This window comes from Ursus arctos, unplaced genomic scaffold, assembly GCF_023065955.2.
Source record: "Ursus arctos isolate Adak ecotype North America unplaced genomic scaffold, UrsArc2.0 scaffold_8, whole genome shotgun sequence".
Taxonomy (NCBI): domain Eukaryota; kingdom Metazoa; phylum Chordata; class Mammalia; order Carnivora; family Ursidae; genus Ursus; species Ursus arctos.
Genome location: NW_026623100.1, coordinates 64,807,365 through 64,820,392, shown reverse-complemented (window position 1 = coordinate 64,820,392; position 13,028 = coordinate 64,807,365). Strand labels below are relative to the sequence as shown.

The following is a 13,028-nucleotide window of genomic DNA, read 5'->3' as shown; positions in this document are numbered from 1 at the left end:
GGCTTGAGCAACACCATTCTTTCTCTCGGCATCTCTTCTTCGTTTTCCTTATGTGTCAGAGTTCCCCTGGGCTGTGTCCTCACTCCCCATCTGCTCATATGTTCATCTGTTCGTGTAGCTTCCATCACTATCTGTTATGGGTGGAACTGAGTCCCTCAAAAAGTCATATGTTGTCATCCTAACCCCCAATACCTCAGAATGTAACTTTATGGGGAAATAGGGTCATTGCAGGTGTAAGTAGGGAAAATGAGGTCATGTTGGCCCACGCTACTCCAATATGACTGGTGTCCATACACACACACAGGGAGAACAGCATGTGAAGACGCAGGCGGAGATTGCAATGAAGCTTCTACATGCCGAGGAATGCCAAGGATTGCCAGCAAACCACCGGAAGCTAGAGAAGAGACATGGAACAGATGCTTCCTCACAGCTCTCAGAAGGACCCAGTCTTTCTGAACCTTGGACTTCTAGTCTCCAGAACTGTAAGACAACAAACTTCTGTTGTTTAAGACAGCCAGCATGGAGTGCTCTGTATGGCAGCCCTGCAAACTAGTACATCATTTAAATGCTGATGACTACCGAATCTCAGATTCCAATCTCCAAGCCCCAGACCACTTCAGGAACTGAACATCCTCTAATTTGTGTCTAGATTTTAATTTATAAAGGTGACTAAGTGACGACACAGAGATCAATACCATTGAAAGAAAAATTTAATGTTACAGTTCCCCTAGAAATGAGAGGCACAGCTCACCACACAGGACGGCAGGGGGAAGCACCAGTGTAGAGGGCGGAAGGGAGCAAGGGGAAAGGCATAGGCCACAGCCTTTGTCAAGTGGGAAAGGCAAGGCAAGGCAGACAGTTTAGGATTGGCTAGTTTGAGTCATTCGGGCAGGCTTTGGGACATAGGAACTGTCCCTAGTTACCTGATACCTGACCCTGGGTTGATTTGAGGAAGGGGAAAATATTGGTTTGTTGAGTGAGAATTAGATTAAAGAGGCAGCTCAGAGTATGGGCTCTGGATTGCAGGTGAGATGTCAACTTCGGCTGTTAGTTTGGCCCTGTGATTCACGGATGGCAAGTAGCCAAATACAGAATCTAAGAACACAGATTTATCAGCCCGCATGCTAACCTCTATGTGTCTAAGTCCGAACGAATCCTCCTCCTCCTCAAACCTTCCTCCTCCCCAGATCCCTATCCCAGGGACTGGCACCGCCATGCATCCCTGAGTCATGCAGTCAGAAACCTGGGAGTCCCTCATGATTTCTCCTCCCCCAACCTCCACCCTCCCACCAGGTCCTATCAATTCTGCCTCCTGTCTTAAAGATCTTCACTCCTCTTTGGAGCTTCCTCCAGGCCAGGCAGCCATCTGCCATTCCTAACAGACCTGTTTCCTTTCTCAGCCTCCTCCAATCCATCCTCCAAGTTGCCTGAATGATTCTTCTAAAACACAATTTCGGTCATGTCGCCCACCCCTTCGTAAAACTCTTTGATGGCTTACCTCCACCCTTCATTTGAACTCTAACATCCTTTGTGTAGCTGCTCACAGCCTGTTTCTTGACCGTCTGATATACCCCAGACACACTGGATTTGTTTTGGTTCCTTTAAGAAGTCTCTCACATCCAGGCTTTTGCTTATGCTGTTTCTGCTCCTGGAACTGTTCTCTCCCCACCTCTCCTTTGCCTGGGAAACTCCTCCTGGTTTTTTTGGTTTCACCTTGAATGTATCATCATTTAACATCTGGGTACACTTTCTCTGACCCATGGAGTTTGGACACCCTCCTTAGTGCTCCCACTGCTGCTGTACTTCCCATACCTAGCCCCGTGCCCTAGGGCAGGGGGTCAACCCTGACTACACATTTGAATCTTCCAGAAAACTTCTAAGTTATATTGACACCTAGGATCCTCTCCGGACCAACTACAGCAGGGGGTGAGGCCTGGGCGCTGGTAGTTTTTAAAACTCCCAGATGATTCCAGTCTTCAGTCAACGTTGAGAACCGCTGCTCTGTTAGATTACATATTTGTTTCCACGTTCCAGTGATGACAGGGAACAGCATCCCGGGGTATCCCAAGTGCCTAGTACAAAGTGGGTGATGAGTACATATCTGCTGTGCTTACTCGACAGGGATTATATGAGGCTGTGCAGCGTGACATTGTGTGTGACTCTGTGGAATGCCATGCACTCAACAGCTGAAACCCGTGTGACACTGGGGGGTGTCACAGTGTGAATGTCTGTGTCCAGTATGGGAAGGCCCCTGTGAGTGGCTGAACACGGTGGGACTGCAGCGTGTTGTCACAAGGCGAGTGGCCATGTCCTGAGTGTGAAGGTCACAGGATGTCACCGCAGGAGCGGCTGTGTCCTGTGTGCCGGCGACTGGGGGCCGTGACCAGGCTGCCTACCTCGCGTGGCCGGGGCAGGGTTTGAAGAAGGCGCCGGAGGCACCTCTCACCAAGATGGCGGCCGTGGGCGAGGCCGCTAGTCCTGGCAAGGGGCGGCACTGCCGGTGACCGCGAGGCGGAAGCGGGCGGTGCTCGAGCGCGCGACCCGGGCGGCGGGGCGAGGAGGCGGCTTGGAGGGGACTCGGCTCCGCTCCGCGGCCTGAGAGGTCCCGGCCCCGCCCCTCGGCACGCCCGCCGCTGGGCCCCGCGGCAGTGGGCGGGGCCGGACCCCCAGCGGCGCCCGGCCAGGGTGGCCGTCCCCGCACAGGCCGTCCCAAGGCGTGTAACGGGCGGGGCCGGGCGCTGGAGCCAGTCAAGAACTTGGGGGTCGGAACCCAACTACCCAAGATGCCGAGCTCCTCCCAGAGCCCTCAGAACGGCACCTGGACAGAGCCCTTCTCCCTGCTTTTAGGTCTCGGCGCCACTCTCTACTTGGGCTACTACTGGAGATGCGTGCCCTACGTGGGTGCGGGTCCAGAGCTCCAGCCGGCAGGTGTAGGATCCTCGGGCTTGAGGAGCCGCTTCCAGCCAGGAGCTCGAGCCCTTTGTGGGAGGTGGCAGGACTGGGCCTCTCTCAACAGGTAGAAATTTGATGCCCCCACCCCACCACCAGCCTTGCCGCCTGCTGCAGCGGGGTTCAGCTTTGCTATGATCACCTAACGGAGAGTCCGTTCTTTGCCTGCCTAGATTCTTCGCAGCCCGTATGCTCCCCGTCCCAGTTGGGCCTCTCAGGCACCGGAGGGGTGCTGCTCCCGAGGATGTGGGCAAACATTTGGAGAAGCGCGGGGTAGAAGGCATCCCGAGGTGTCAGGCAAATGCTTTCCTCTTCTAAAAAGGGCAGTCTAGCTGAGTTTCTCGCTAGCTTCACCGAATAAAGGAACTGGAGGCCTGTGTGGCTCTGGCGAACTCCCACCACCCCATCAGCTCAGTAGGGCCTTGCTTCTCTTACCGGCTGGTGGAGGTTCCCCGCCTAGCTCAGGACTAATGGATAACCCTGACGTTCTTTCTGCCCTGTTTTAACTTCTAGGCTCTCCATGTATATATGGTGCAATGGGAAAGTCTGAAGAGGAGATTTTTCTCACTGAAATTTAGATAAAATACATAACTTACATATCCAGAAAAATCTAAATCTTTTTAATCTTCATTAAACTGTTCTAGGTAACTGAGTCTAATATAAAACCTTTTGATTCAAGACCTTAAGAGCTATAGAGAATTTAAATGCTAGCTAGACTTCTATTTTCAGAGCTTCTTACATTGCATGTATTGTCTGCCTTAATAAAAGATCCAAACCTCACAGTCCCCTATAAATCTTACCTTCTCTGCCTGATTTCAAGTCAGTCATTTCAGACCAGAGCTCTCCTTAACTAACCATTTTCCTTGGCTTGCAACCAGACACAAAGAAGTCAGAGACCTCTGCCTCTTTATATCCCAAACCCTCCCTTGACTTCCAAATACTGGTTAAAATGCAGGAAAAGTACATTCTGGAAGTCCTGAGGAGTTTGGATTGTCCAGCATGGTAATGGACTAGTGTCAATTCCTCCACAGCGACCAATGGCATATTACTAATTCTCAAGAATGGGTCAAGAAACTCTTCACTAGAGCTAAAATGAAATTAACCTGTGACCTAATTTGTCCTACACTGCTGAGCTGTTTGATCAAGGATTCCATACACTGATAACAACTCAAAATCCTGGCAATGAGGAGGTAAGAGTACAATGACTAAGAGCTCAAGCTCTAGACTCAGACCTAGGTTTGAATCCCAGCTCCGCCTCTAGCTGTATTTGGCAAGCTTCATGACCTTTGATAACTTACTCAACATTCAAACCTGTTCCCATGGGGGAATCACAGGATCTATGCCAAAATGTTGTGAAAAATCACAGGATATAATCATGTAAAGCACTTAGCACAATGCTTGAAATATGAGCACTCAACAAATCTTACCTGCTAGTATTGGTGGGAATACCAGAATTGTGAATTCCACTTTGCCCCTTGCTTGCTGTGTGACTCTGGGCAAACAATTTCATCTGAGCCATAGTTTCTTCACTTACAAGATACCTAGCCAAGGTTGGGCTTAGCCTAGTACCTGCCCACAGCACACAATGAATCACAAGCATCATCATTCCAGGACTTAAGGAGCAGGGTAGGAGTCACATCTCACGACAGTTGCACTGCCAACTTGGCCTCTCTAGTTCATAATTTATCTTTTTTTTGAGTACTGAGCCTGCAGAAGACCTAGAAATCCGATCATCGGTTTCCTTAGGGCCTGCAACAGAAATGCAATTTCTATTTCTTGAGCCTGAGGCCTTCTGGATTTCTACAGCATACCCCTCTTTCGTAAGCCTTCCACGTGGCTAGGCCCTCTCATTCACTTGGTGAGCATCCAGAAGAACCAGCAGGAGCATTGAAAGTCAGGGCCAACTCCCCACTGCCCTGTCTGTCCCTGCCATTCTATCTCTGTTACCTTCCCTCTGGCTGGCATGAAAGAAGAGAAAAATCTGTTCCCCTCAGGACTGCTCCTCCTTTGGAGTATGCTCTAACAGCAGGCCCCAGGAGTAAGAAAAGGAGATGCTGTGGTCGAAGTCTTTCAGCAGTGAGCACACGCCGTAGGGAATGCGAATATGTGGCAATGCGGTGCTAAAGCCAGGAGCCAGCATGGCCAGAGCTGGTCTTAGGAAGATGTCAGTGTGTGTAATTCAACTGCAGGGCAAAAGTCACAGACTGAATGGTGCGGTACCACTTCAGCCTCTGACCGGGATGCCAGCCCTTTCCACAAGGAGTCAGCTGGGCGATGCCTATTCCCCGCTCTCTCCAAAATGGGGCCGGGGCGCGGCTAGGCTGGGCGGGAGAGTCGGACCTGGGTCAGCTGCGGCAGCGCCCAGCCCTGGCAGTCGGGTCAGGCCGGGGAGGTGGCACTCCGGGACTGGCGTTCTCGAGCGCTCTAGCTGGACGATATTCACAGAAGTGACTGGGCCATTCCGGACCGAGGTGTGCTAGACTTCTCACCACCCGAGGCCGGCCTCTGGAGAGCGTCACGCTGGTGCCGGGCCCCTCGCTGGCCTTGTAAATGCCAGGGGGGTGAGGCAAACTGTGTTGTGCTTGCAGAGGCCTCAACTGGTGACTGGGTCCTGGTTTCTGGCCTTCCTGGAGCAACACTGTCCCGTCACTCTGGAGACTTTCTACCCGACTCTATGGTGTTTTGAAGGGCGGCTACAAACCGTCTTCCGGGTCTTACTGCAGTCTCAGCCTCCAGTCCCTCACTGGAGGGAAGAAGGGACAGAGGGGGTAAACATGAGGCTGCAACTACAGGGGAACCCTGCCTATCTTCTTGAAACTGAAGGCAATCTTTGCCCCCTTTACCCCGGTGCGTTGGGGAGAACAATGAGAGTGGCTATATGGAAGAGCGATTTAACTGCTCAACCATGAGGTAATATTTAATCTTTTATGTCCCATCACACCTTGTTATGGTCTTTTTTTTAAGATTTTATTTATTTATTTGAAGGCGGGGGCGCATGACCGGGGCACAGAGGGAGAAGTAGACTCCCTGCTGGGCAGGGAGCCCAACTTGGGGCTTGATCGCAGGACCCCGGGATCATGACCTGAGCCAAAGGTAGACGCTTAACCAACTGAGCCACCCAGGCACCCCACACCTTGTTAGGGTCTTAATGTCTTACATAATGTATGCCCTCAAATGATGCCAACGGGAAGGTTTGGGAGTTGTTCATTGGGGAAGAGAGGTAAACCTTTCAAAGTACAGGGAGTCCCTAATAGTATCTTTGTGTGCCCTTTTCTCCAAACCACAGTGAAGTCCTCCAAACCCCAGATGGAGGCCAGTTCCTGCTAGACTGGGCTGGCCGGCAGAGCAGCGGTCAGTACCCTGACCCTACCACTCAGCCCATTGTATTACTGCTTCCTGGTATCACAGGCAGTAGCCAGGACTCCTATGTCTTGCAACTGGCTAACCAAGCTCTGCGGGATGGTTATAGGTAAGGATGGGCCAAGTCCAGAGGAAGGGGGTGGGGTCTGAGAACTTGTAATAGGGAAGTCAATAGAGACCCTGATACCTCTGGGGAGAAGGCACTGTATGAAGGGCACCTTCTGACTGGGGTCTTTCTGAAGGCTACCAGAAGGGGGGTGGGGCTTCTAGGGAGGGTCTGGCTGAGATGTACCTGTGTGTGCCACAGAGCTGTTGTATTTAATAACCGGGGCTGCCGTGGGGAAGAACTGCTGGTGAGTACCCACCTTCCTCCTCATAGCCCTTCACCCCACTCCCTGAAGAGATCCTTGGCCCTGGGGCTCTACCTACCTATCCTCCTTCCATGTCCCTTCGATCTGCCTTCTGGCAGGGCCTCCCTCCCTAGCCAATGATCTGGTTTGCCTCAGACCCACAGGGCCTTTCATGCCAGCAATACTGAAGATCTGGAGATCGTCGTGAACCACATAAAGCAGCGCTACTCCCAAGCTCCACTGCTGGCCGTGGGAATCTCTCTCGGAGTGTAAAAGTTGCCTGGGCTTGACCCAAAAGCCCAGTCTTCCTTTGTTTCCTCCTCCATGTCCTCTTCCCCTCTCCTCTGTCCCTCGCCACTAATGCAAAACCTTCTTTCGTGGGCCCTCGTCCATCCTTCAGGATATTAGTGCTGAACCACCTAGCACGAACAGGGCAGGCTTCGGGGCTGGTAGCAGCACTGGCTCTTTCTGCATGCTGGGATTCCTCTGAGACCACCCGCTCCCTGGAGACCCCACTCAACTCCCTGCTCTTCAATCAGCGCCTCACTGCAGAGCTCTGCCACAGTGTGAACCGGTAGGGTCTTGGCAAGTGGGAGGAGGCAGCAGACAGGGTGGGATGGCGGACGTGCCAGTTCTCCCAGAGCTCGGGTCAGTTCTCTATCTGGGTTTGCTCACTCATGAGACAGACAGGCTCAGGTCCAGGAGAGGCAAACCTCTATGAATCTTTTGCAGAAATAGAAAGGTGATGGAAAAGGTGGTGAACGTAGACTTTGTGCTACAGGTATAGCCTTTCAACCACCACCCCCCGCCCAAAGTTGCTCAGTATCTTCTTACTCTCTAGCCTCACCCTAGCCTACCCCACCCTCTACCATGGGCAGGCCCGCACAATCCGCCAGTTTGACGAGCGCTACACAGCTGTGGCCTTTGATATCAAGACTGTGTTACCTACTACCAAGCAGCAAGCCCAAGAACCAAGGTAGATGCCATCCAGACCCCCATGCTCTGCCTCAACGCAGCTGACGACCCCTTCTCCCCAATCCATGGTGAGCACCCTGAATCTGGATGCTTTAGAGGCCCTAAGGAAAATGGGCCAGGAGGCACAAGTGGAGAGCACCTGGGCTCTCAGGAAAGGCCCGGGTTCCTGACCTCCTCTCCAATCCCTCCCCAAGCCCTTCCCCTACAGGCTGCCCAACGCTCTCCCCACGTCGCACTGCTCATGACAGCCCAGGGCGGCCACATTGGCTTCCTGGAAGGGCTGTTCCCCTGGCAGCACTGCTACATGACCCGCCTCTTGCATCAGTACGCCAAAGCCGTCTTCCAGCACCCAGCGGAGCTGCTCAACCTCAGGGATCTCTCACCTTCCGAGAAAGGCAAGAGCTGACAGGAGAACCACTGGGGTCTTAACTCAGCCTTCACTTATTTATTAAATATCAACTTTTCCTGAAGAATGGGCTGAGGTTCATTTTCCCTTTCTTCAAGGCTAGGGTAGACCATCCAGGAACTTACTGTATGTGTAGCCATGCTTGCTTGGAGCCACCAGCTGGACCGAGACGACAGCTTGGGTCTTCCTCTTGCCCCCTCCTTCCCTAACTGCAAGTTCCAGGCCAGTGCCTGCCCCAGCAAACACCAGGGGCTCGTGTGAAGAGCAACTGATGGACAGCAGTCCCTCCGGGTTCCTGGGCATCCTCACATATTTCTGGAGAGGACAAGCTCAACCCTGGAGCCTCTGTTAGGCAGAGGCAAGGATGCAGGTGGCGTGGCGTGGGCTGCAGATCCCACTGTCCTGGGTGGATCCACAGATGAAGAATGAAGGGTTCCCAGGACTCAGACACACACAGGGCCACAGCCAAGCTTTCACGGGGCAGGGCAGGCAATGCCCATCAGTCTCATCAGAAGCAACCCCAAATGTGGACCCAGACGGGGTGAGCAACGGGGTCCAGGCCTCCACTCTGGTCTAGAAGGTGGCACTGTCCAGGCCCGATTTCCCAGGAGCAGCAAGGCTAAAGAAAACCTGGAAAGACACTCTGGAGCAGCACGATGGTCGTAATGATAAGCCCGACACACAGCAGGAGCAGCAGCCACACGGGAACACTCCCTGCACAAGGGGAAGGAAGGAAATCAGCAGGCAGAGGGACTTCACAGCCCTAAGAACAGAACCGTTCAAGAAGGGGGCCGATGGCTATAAATAAGCAGCCCATTCTCCAGGGGGCGAGGTTTTGCGATAGCTAGAGGCAGGGTGGTACCCCCCACCACAGTGACTCACTCCGCGAGGGCAGCAGGTGCAGCTGGCAACGACTATCCACAGCCACAGAGAACAGGGCAGTTTCATGGAACCCAAGGAGCTCTGGACCACGACCCTTCTCAGGTAGAAAGGCCACATCCGTCACGACAATGCCATGAGCCTCCCTCACATAGTAGAGGCGCTGGAGACAGAAGAACTAGTGAGGGAAGGCCCAGCTGAAAACATTCCTTCTGGAAAACATGCTCCCTGTCCCCAGATGGCCTTTCCTCTATGGGCTGGGCCAGACTCCTTCCCCGCACACTTAGACTGAAGCAGGCCTAGATCCCCGCCCCCGCCGCCAAAGAGCCCTGAGGGCTGTGCCCACCTCGACGCCTTACCTGGAGAGAGAAAGCTATGTAGATGGCGACCGAGCCCGTGACTGTGCCCAGGCCTAGGAAGGTACCCGACTCACTGAAACAAACAATCAAGTGTTCACTGTTCTGGAGGCCTGTGCGGCAACAGTCACTAACAGTGGGCTTCAGAGCCTCAGCCCGGACACCTTCCCGAGCTCCCCCAGGCACCCCGCAACCAGTCAAGCCACCACTGTCTCACACCTGACACTAAGGCAGGAGATGACTTCGTGGCCACAGGACTTGGTCCGAAGGGGCAGGAAGGTGGAGCCATCCCAGGCTGTGAGGTAGCAGGGTGGGGGCTGGCGCAGACGCTTGTGGGGAATCTGCACTGTGAAGAGTCGCAGCCTGGTAGGTTGGTCTGGAACCTGCCCAAACCTGGGGGGGGCCAGACGAGAGGCCGTTCAGCTCCTGGGGCCTGCCCGGCCCTTCTCAGAGGTCTGTACCCTCCTGTACCCTGGTCAGGCCTGGGGTAATACCCACCAAGGCTGCAATCCTCCCGGGTTCCCCCCAGTCTTGTCCCACTCCCCCACCACATCTAGGCTGTGCCTCTTTTAGCTACCCTCTGGGGTCTCACACCTGCAGGCCTGGTAGCGGTAAGGCGTGTTAGAAAAGGTGGGTCCGTTCTCTTGCCAGTGCAGCTGTGTCACCAGCTGATCCTTCTGCCACACGGAGGCCTTAAGGTCCCAGCCCACAGTTACCAACTAGTCAGGAATCAAGATTCCAAGGATGGACAGTTAGGGGATCCACTTACTGGACAAGCAGCATAATCACCTACTTTCACCACCCTCTCACTTCCTCACCTTGCCATCAGGCCCCAAAGCCAGGTCCTCAATCTCTCCTTCGTGGGCTCTGAACTCCAGAACTTTCTCTAGGCTGGGTACCTGCGGCCAAACCACCAACATGGTTACCCCAGGTACCTGGCAAGAGCACCATGATCCCCACCCGTCTTCTTTTCTGCCATTCAGCGCAGGCTTCATTCACAAGTTTCCCAGAACCCACGTTCAGTTTCTCACAATTCTGGTCTTGTTGCTACTGATACTGATCCCCTAACCCCCAAAACCACACCTTCCAGATACGAACGAAGCCATCCGTCCCTCCAGTGGCAAGCAGGGTGTTATCGTGGTTGAAGCATACAACTTTTTGAAACGGATCAGGGCTGAAGTCTGTCTGCACCGCTTGCAAATTCTCTACACTGAGTTCTATCCCCTCCTGGTGGGTTTCAACTCCAGACTTCTTCTCCACTGGGGCTGCCCCCTTCCTCTGTCGAGGCCCCTGCTCCTTGGAACCTGCAAAACAAAGAGCCTGCCAGGTTCCAGGCTTCTATAGTAAGTAGCCTGGTCTCCTCCCTAGTGGTAAACATCAGGCTTCTTGCCTGCTACCATAACCCACACTTCCAGCCCCACTTTTTTTAGAAACCAAAATAAGTGATCTTACTCATTTAACCCTTTCCCCAAAGCTAAAGAGGGAGCTTCTCACCTGCCTTCTCTGCCTTAGTTTTGCCCTTCTGCTGATGGGTCTGGAAGCGCAGGAGCTGACAGTGGGCATCCTGCCCTGCGGCAAGGACGTTACCAGCCAGCGCCAAGTTCATGGTAGCCCGTGTCTCTGTGTCATGGGAGTGTAGCAAAGAGGCACTCAGGCGCCCATTAATCTGTTCTAGCTGTAGAAAGTGCTGTGGAAGAGAGAACCAGGATGAGCAAAGTTCAGGGGTGCCCAGAGAGCACGTCAAGGGCAAATTTAACATCCTATAGTCTAAAGCCCGACCCTTTTGGTTACTGCACTTTCTACTTTAAAAGGTTTTTTCCAGCCTACTTGCTTCTTTCCCTTTGTTTCTTTCTTTCAAACCACACAAATCTGTACAGCAAGCAGGGTTTGGATTAATACCTCCAGTTTACAAAATAATAGGGTGACCCTCAGAGGAGTGAAGAAACCTAGCCTGAAGGCCAAATGCAGCACTCCTGCCGCTGCTGAAGAGCAGTGGGACAAGTTTTTGCGGCCTCCTCAGAAAAGACCAGGATAAGACCCCTGGAGCTGCTCTTGAGGTCGAGTTGAAGCCCAAGTTCCTGCCTAAGCGGCGCTGTGTATTGTTTTTATTCTACCTTAGGAGTTCCTGGTGATACGTTCTTAGCTGAAATTCGCGCCGGGGCGCCCGAAAAGCCCAGGCTTCCCACCGCGGAGAGGCAAGGTCTTGAGGTGCGGCCATCCCCAAGACCCCCTACCACCATCACCCCTGGCGTGACCCGGCCCCACTGGCCCTGAGCTCTCACCACGCCATTCTTTATGCCCGTCTTGGCAGCACCTCCTCCGCCTGCAGCGATTAGCAGCCCCGTGCTGGGGTCGACCTGAAGCGCATACAACGGGAACGGGGCCCGGTACAGCTCTGGCGCCCGACGCCGGCCCATCCTGCTCGCCGCGCGCTTCACTGTACGTTCGGCGGCACCCGGGACATGCCGCGCCCGGCTTTCGACCCCTGTCCCGGCAGCTATTTAACTTGGTCCCGCGGCCGCCAGGAGGATTACCGACTCCTCTCTCACACCCTCCGAGTTGTTAAAACTCTAACCCAGAGATTTGCCAGAACCGCACTCGGGGATCCGGGTCTCCGCCCCTCGTCTTAACCCGCTCTGGCTCCTGCGCAGTGCGCACGCGCACCTAGCCCGCTGCTCTCCTTGCGCAGGCGCAGGACCGCCAATACGCGTCAGCACTAGCGGGCGGGTGACCCAACGCCCGCCCCAGGATTCCGTCCCCCTTGTGACGTCAGCCTCCACCATGTTTGTGCAGGTGGGGAGGCGTGCTCCCGTTCCTCCGCTGGGCTTGATGGTTCTGGAGAAACGGAGCTAATAAAAGTTAAGTGATGTTAACAAACCTTTAATAAATCTGTGGGGGGCTCTTAGCTGACTCAGTTGGTAGAGCATGTGACTCTTGATCTTGGGATTATAAATTCAAGCTTTGAGCCCCAGGTTGGATATAGATATGACTTTAAAAAAATCGTTGATTAGGGCTGTTCCCGTTTCAGGAGTGATACACAAGCTCAGCCTTTACCTTTTATCCCAGAGAGGAAGTGATTTGTTCCAGGTCACACACCTTGGAAAGTCAACATTTGGGAACACGAATGATATCTTTTGCCTTTTAATGGAGGCAGCGTGGACTTTAAAATAAAACTGGCTTCAAAAACTCAGTCCACCACTTCCTGGTTTGAGGAAACCGCTATTTATCTTAATAAAACACCTATCCTCTGTGGCAGATGTGAGAGTTGGCCATTCTTGCAGATCTGCACAGTACTCCTGCATTCAAGGGTATGGGAGGGGGCTGCTCCCTGCTGACGCCCTCAGAGGGAGGCAACTTGGCTCCCAGGCAGGGCAGGTCTATTTTCTGCCTGGCATTTCCATCTTCCTGAGGGGGCCCCTTGGGTTTCTGATCTCCAACATCAGACTCTTAATTTTTCTCTTCAAGTGAACCCCGAGGAATGTACGTTCCTTTAAGGAGACGCCTCCTGCTGCTCCCCTGGCTGCCTAAGTAAGCATCCTTGTTAACCTAAGGTGCACTCAAAGGAGTCCAGTGACTTCATCTTTGGGAATGCCATTATCTGTCCCACCAAATTGAATTAAATGTGTGAAGGGCCTCGCAGAGCCCGCTGCACATGTCAGGTGCAGGCCTTATGGATCTCATGCCCTCCTCAGATACACAGCACCTACTCTCCTGGCCACCCTATTTCCTTTGATTCTCCTCCTCCCCTTGTTT

At 53.5% G+C, this 13,028-nt stretch overlaps 2 protein-coding genes across 2 annotated transcripts; one reads left to right on the top strand and one right to left on the bottom strand.

Annotated features, from left to right (window-relative positions):
• The first annotated feature begins 2,739 nt into the window (after window positions 1-2,739).
• ABHD1 (abhydrolase domain containing 1) lies at window positions 2,740-8,107 on the top strand. Its single transcript, XM_057309125.1, is given in 10 exon segments — window positions 2,740-2,897; window positions 5,538-5,684; window positions 6,204-6,418; window positions 6,617-6,662; window positions 6,816-6,928; window positions 7,060-7,233; window positions 7,392-7,440; window positions 7,538-7,583; window positions 7,586-7,702; window positions 7,829-8,107. Coding segments are annotated over 10 exon segments (1,233 nt in total). The 5' UTR covers window positions 2,740-2,783; the 3' UTR covers window positions 8,041-8,107.
• On the bottom strand, window positions 8,065-11,982 carry PREB (prolactin regulatory element binding). The gene is made up of 9 exons (XM_026520671.4): window positions 11,558-11,982; window positions 10,770-10,962; window positions 10,359-10,579; window positions 10,094-10,174; window positions 9,870-9,994; window positions 9,495-9,668; window positions 9,279-9,351; window positions 8,923-9,082; window positions 8,065-8,754 (listed from the first exon to the last, which is right to left on the bottom strand). Exons 1-9 carry the CDS (start codon window positions 11,690-11,692, stop codon window positions 8,660-8,662), a joined length of 1,257 nt encoding a protein of 418 aa, XP_026376456.3. The 5' UTR covers window positions 11,693-11,982; the 3' UTR covers window positions 8,065-8,659.
• Between the last annotated feature and the right edge of the window lie 1,046 nt (window positions 11,983-13,028).

Bases quoted from the DNA above. Each gene is read 5' to 3' on its own strand.
- PREB (XM_026520671.4), bottom strand. From the start codon at position 11,692: ATGGGCCGGCGTCGGGCGCCAGAGCTGTACCGGGCCCCGTTCCCGTTG. The intron at 10,580-10,769 runs GTGAGAAGCTCC...TTTGTTTTGCAG, and splicing joins AACTAAGGCAGAGAAGGCAG to GTTCCAAGGAGCAGGGGCCT. The intron at 9,995-10,093 runs GTGAGGAAGTGA...ATTCCTGACTAG, and splicing joins CTTTGGGGCCTGATGGCAAG to TTGGTAACTGTGGGCTGGGA.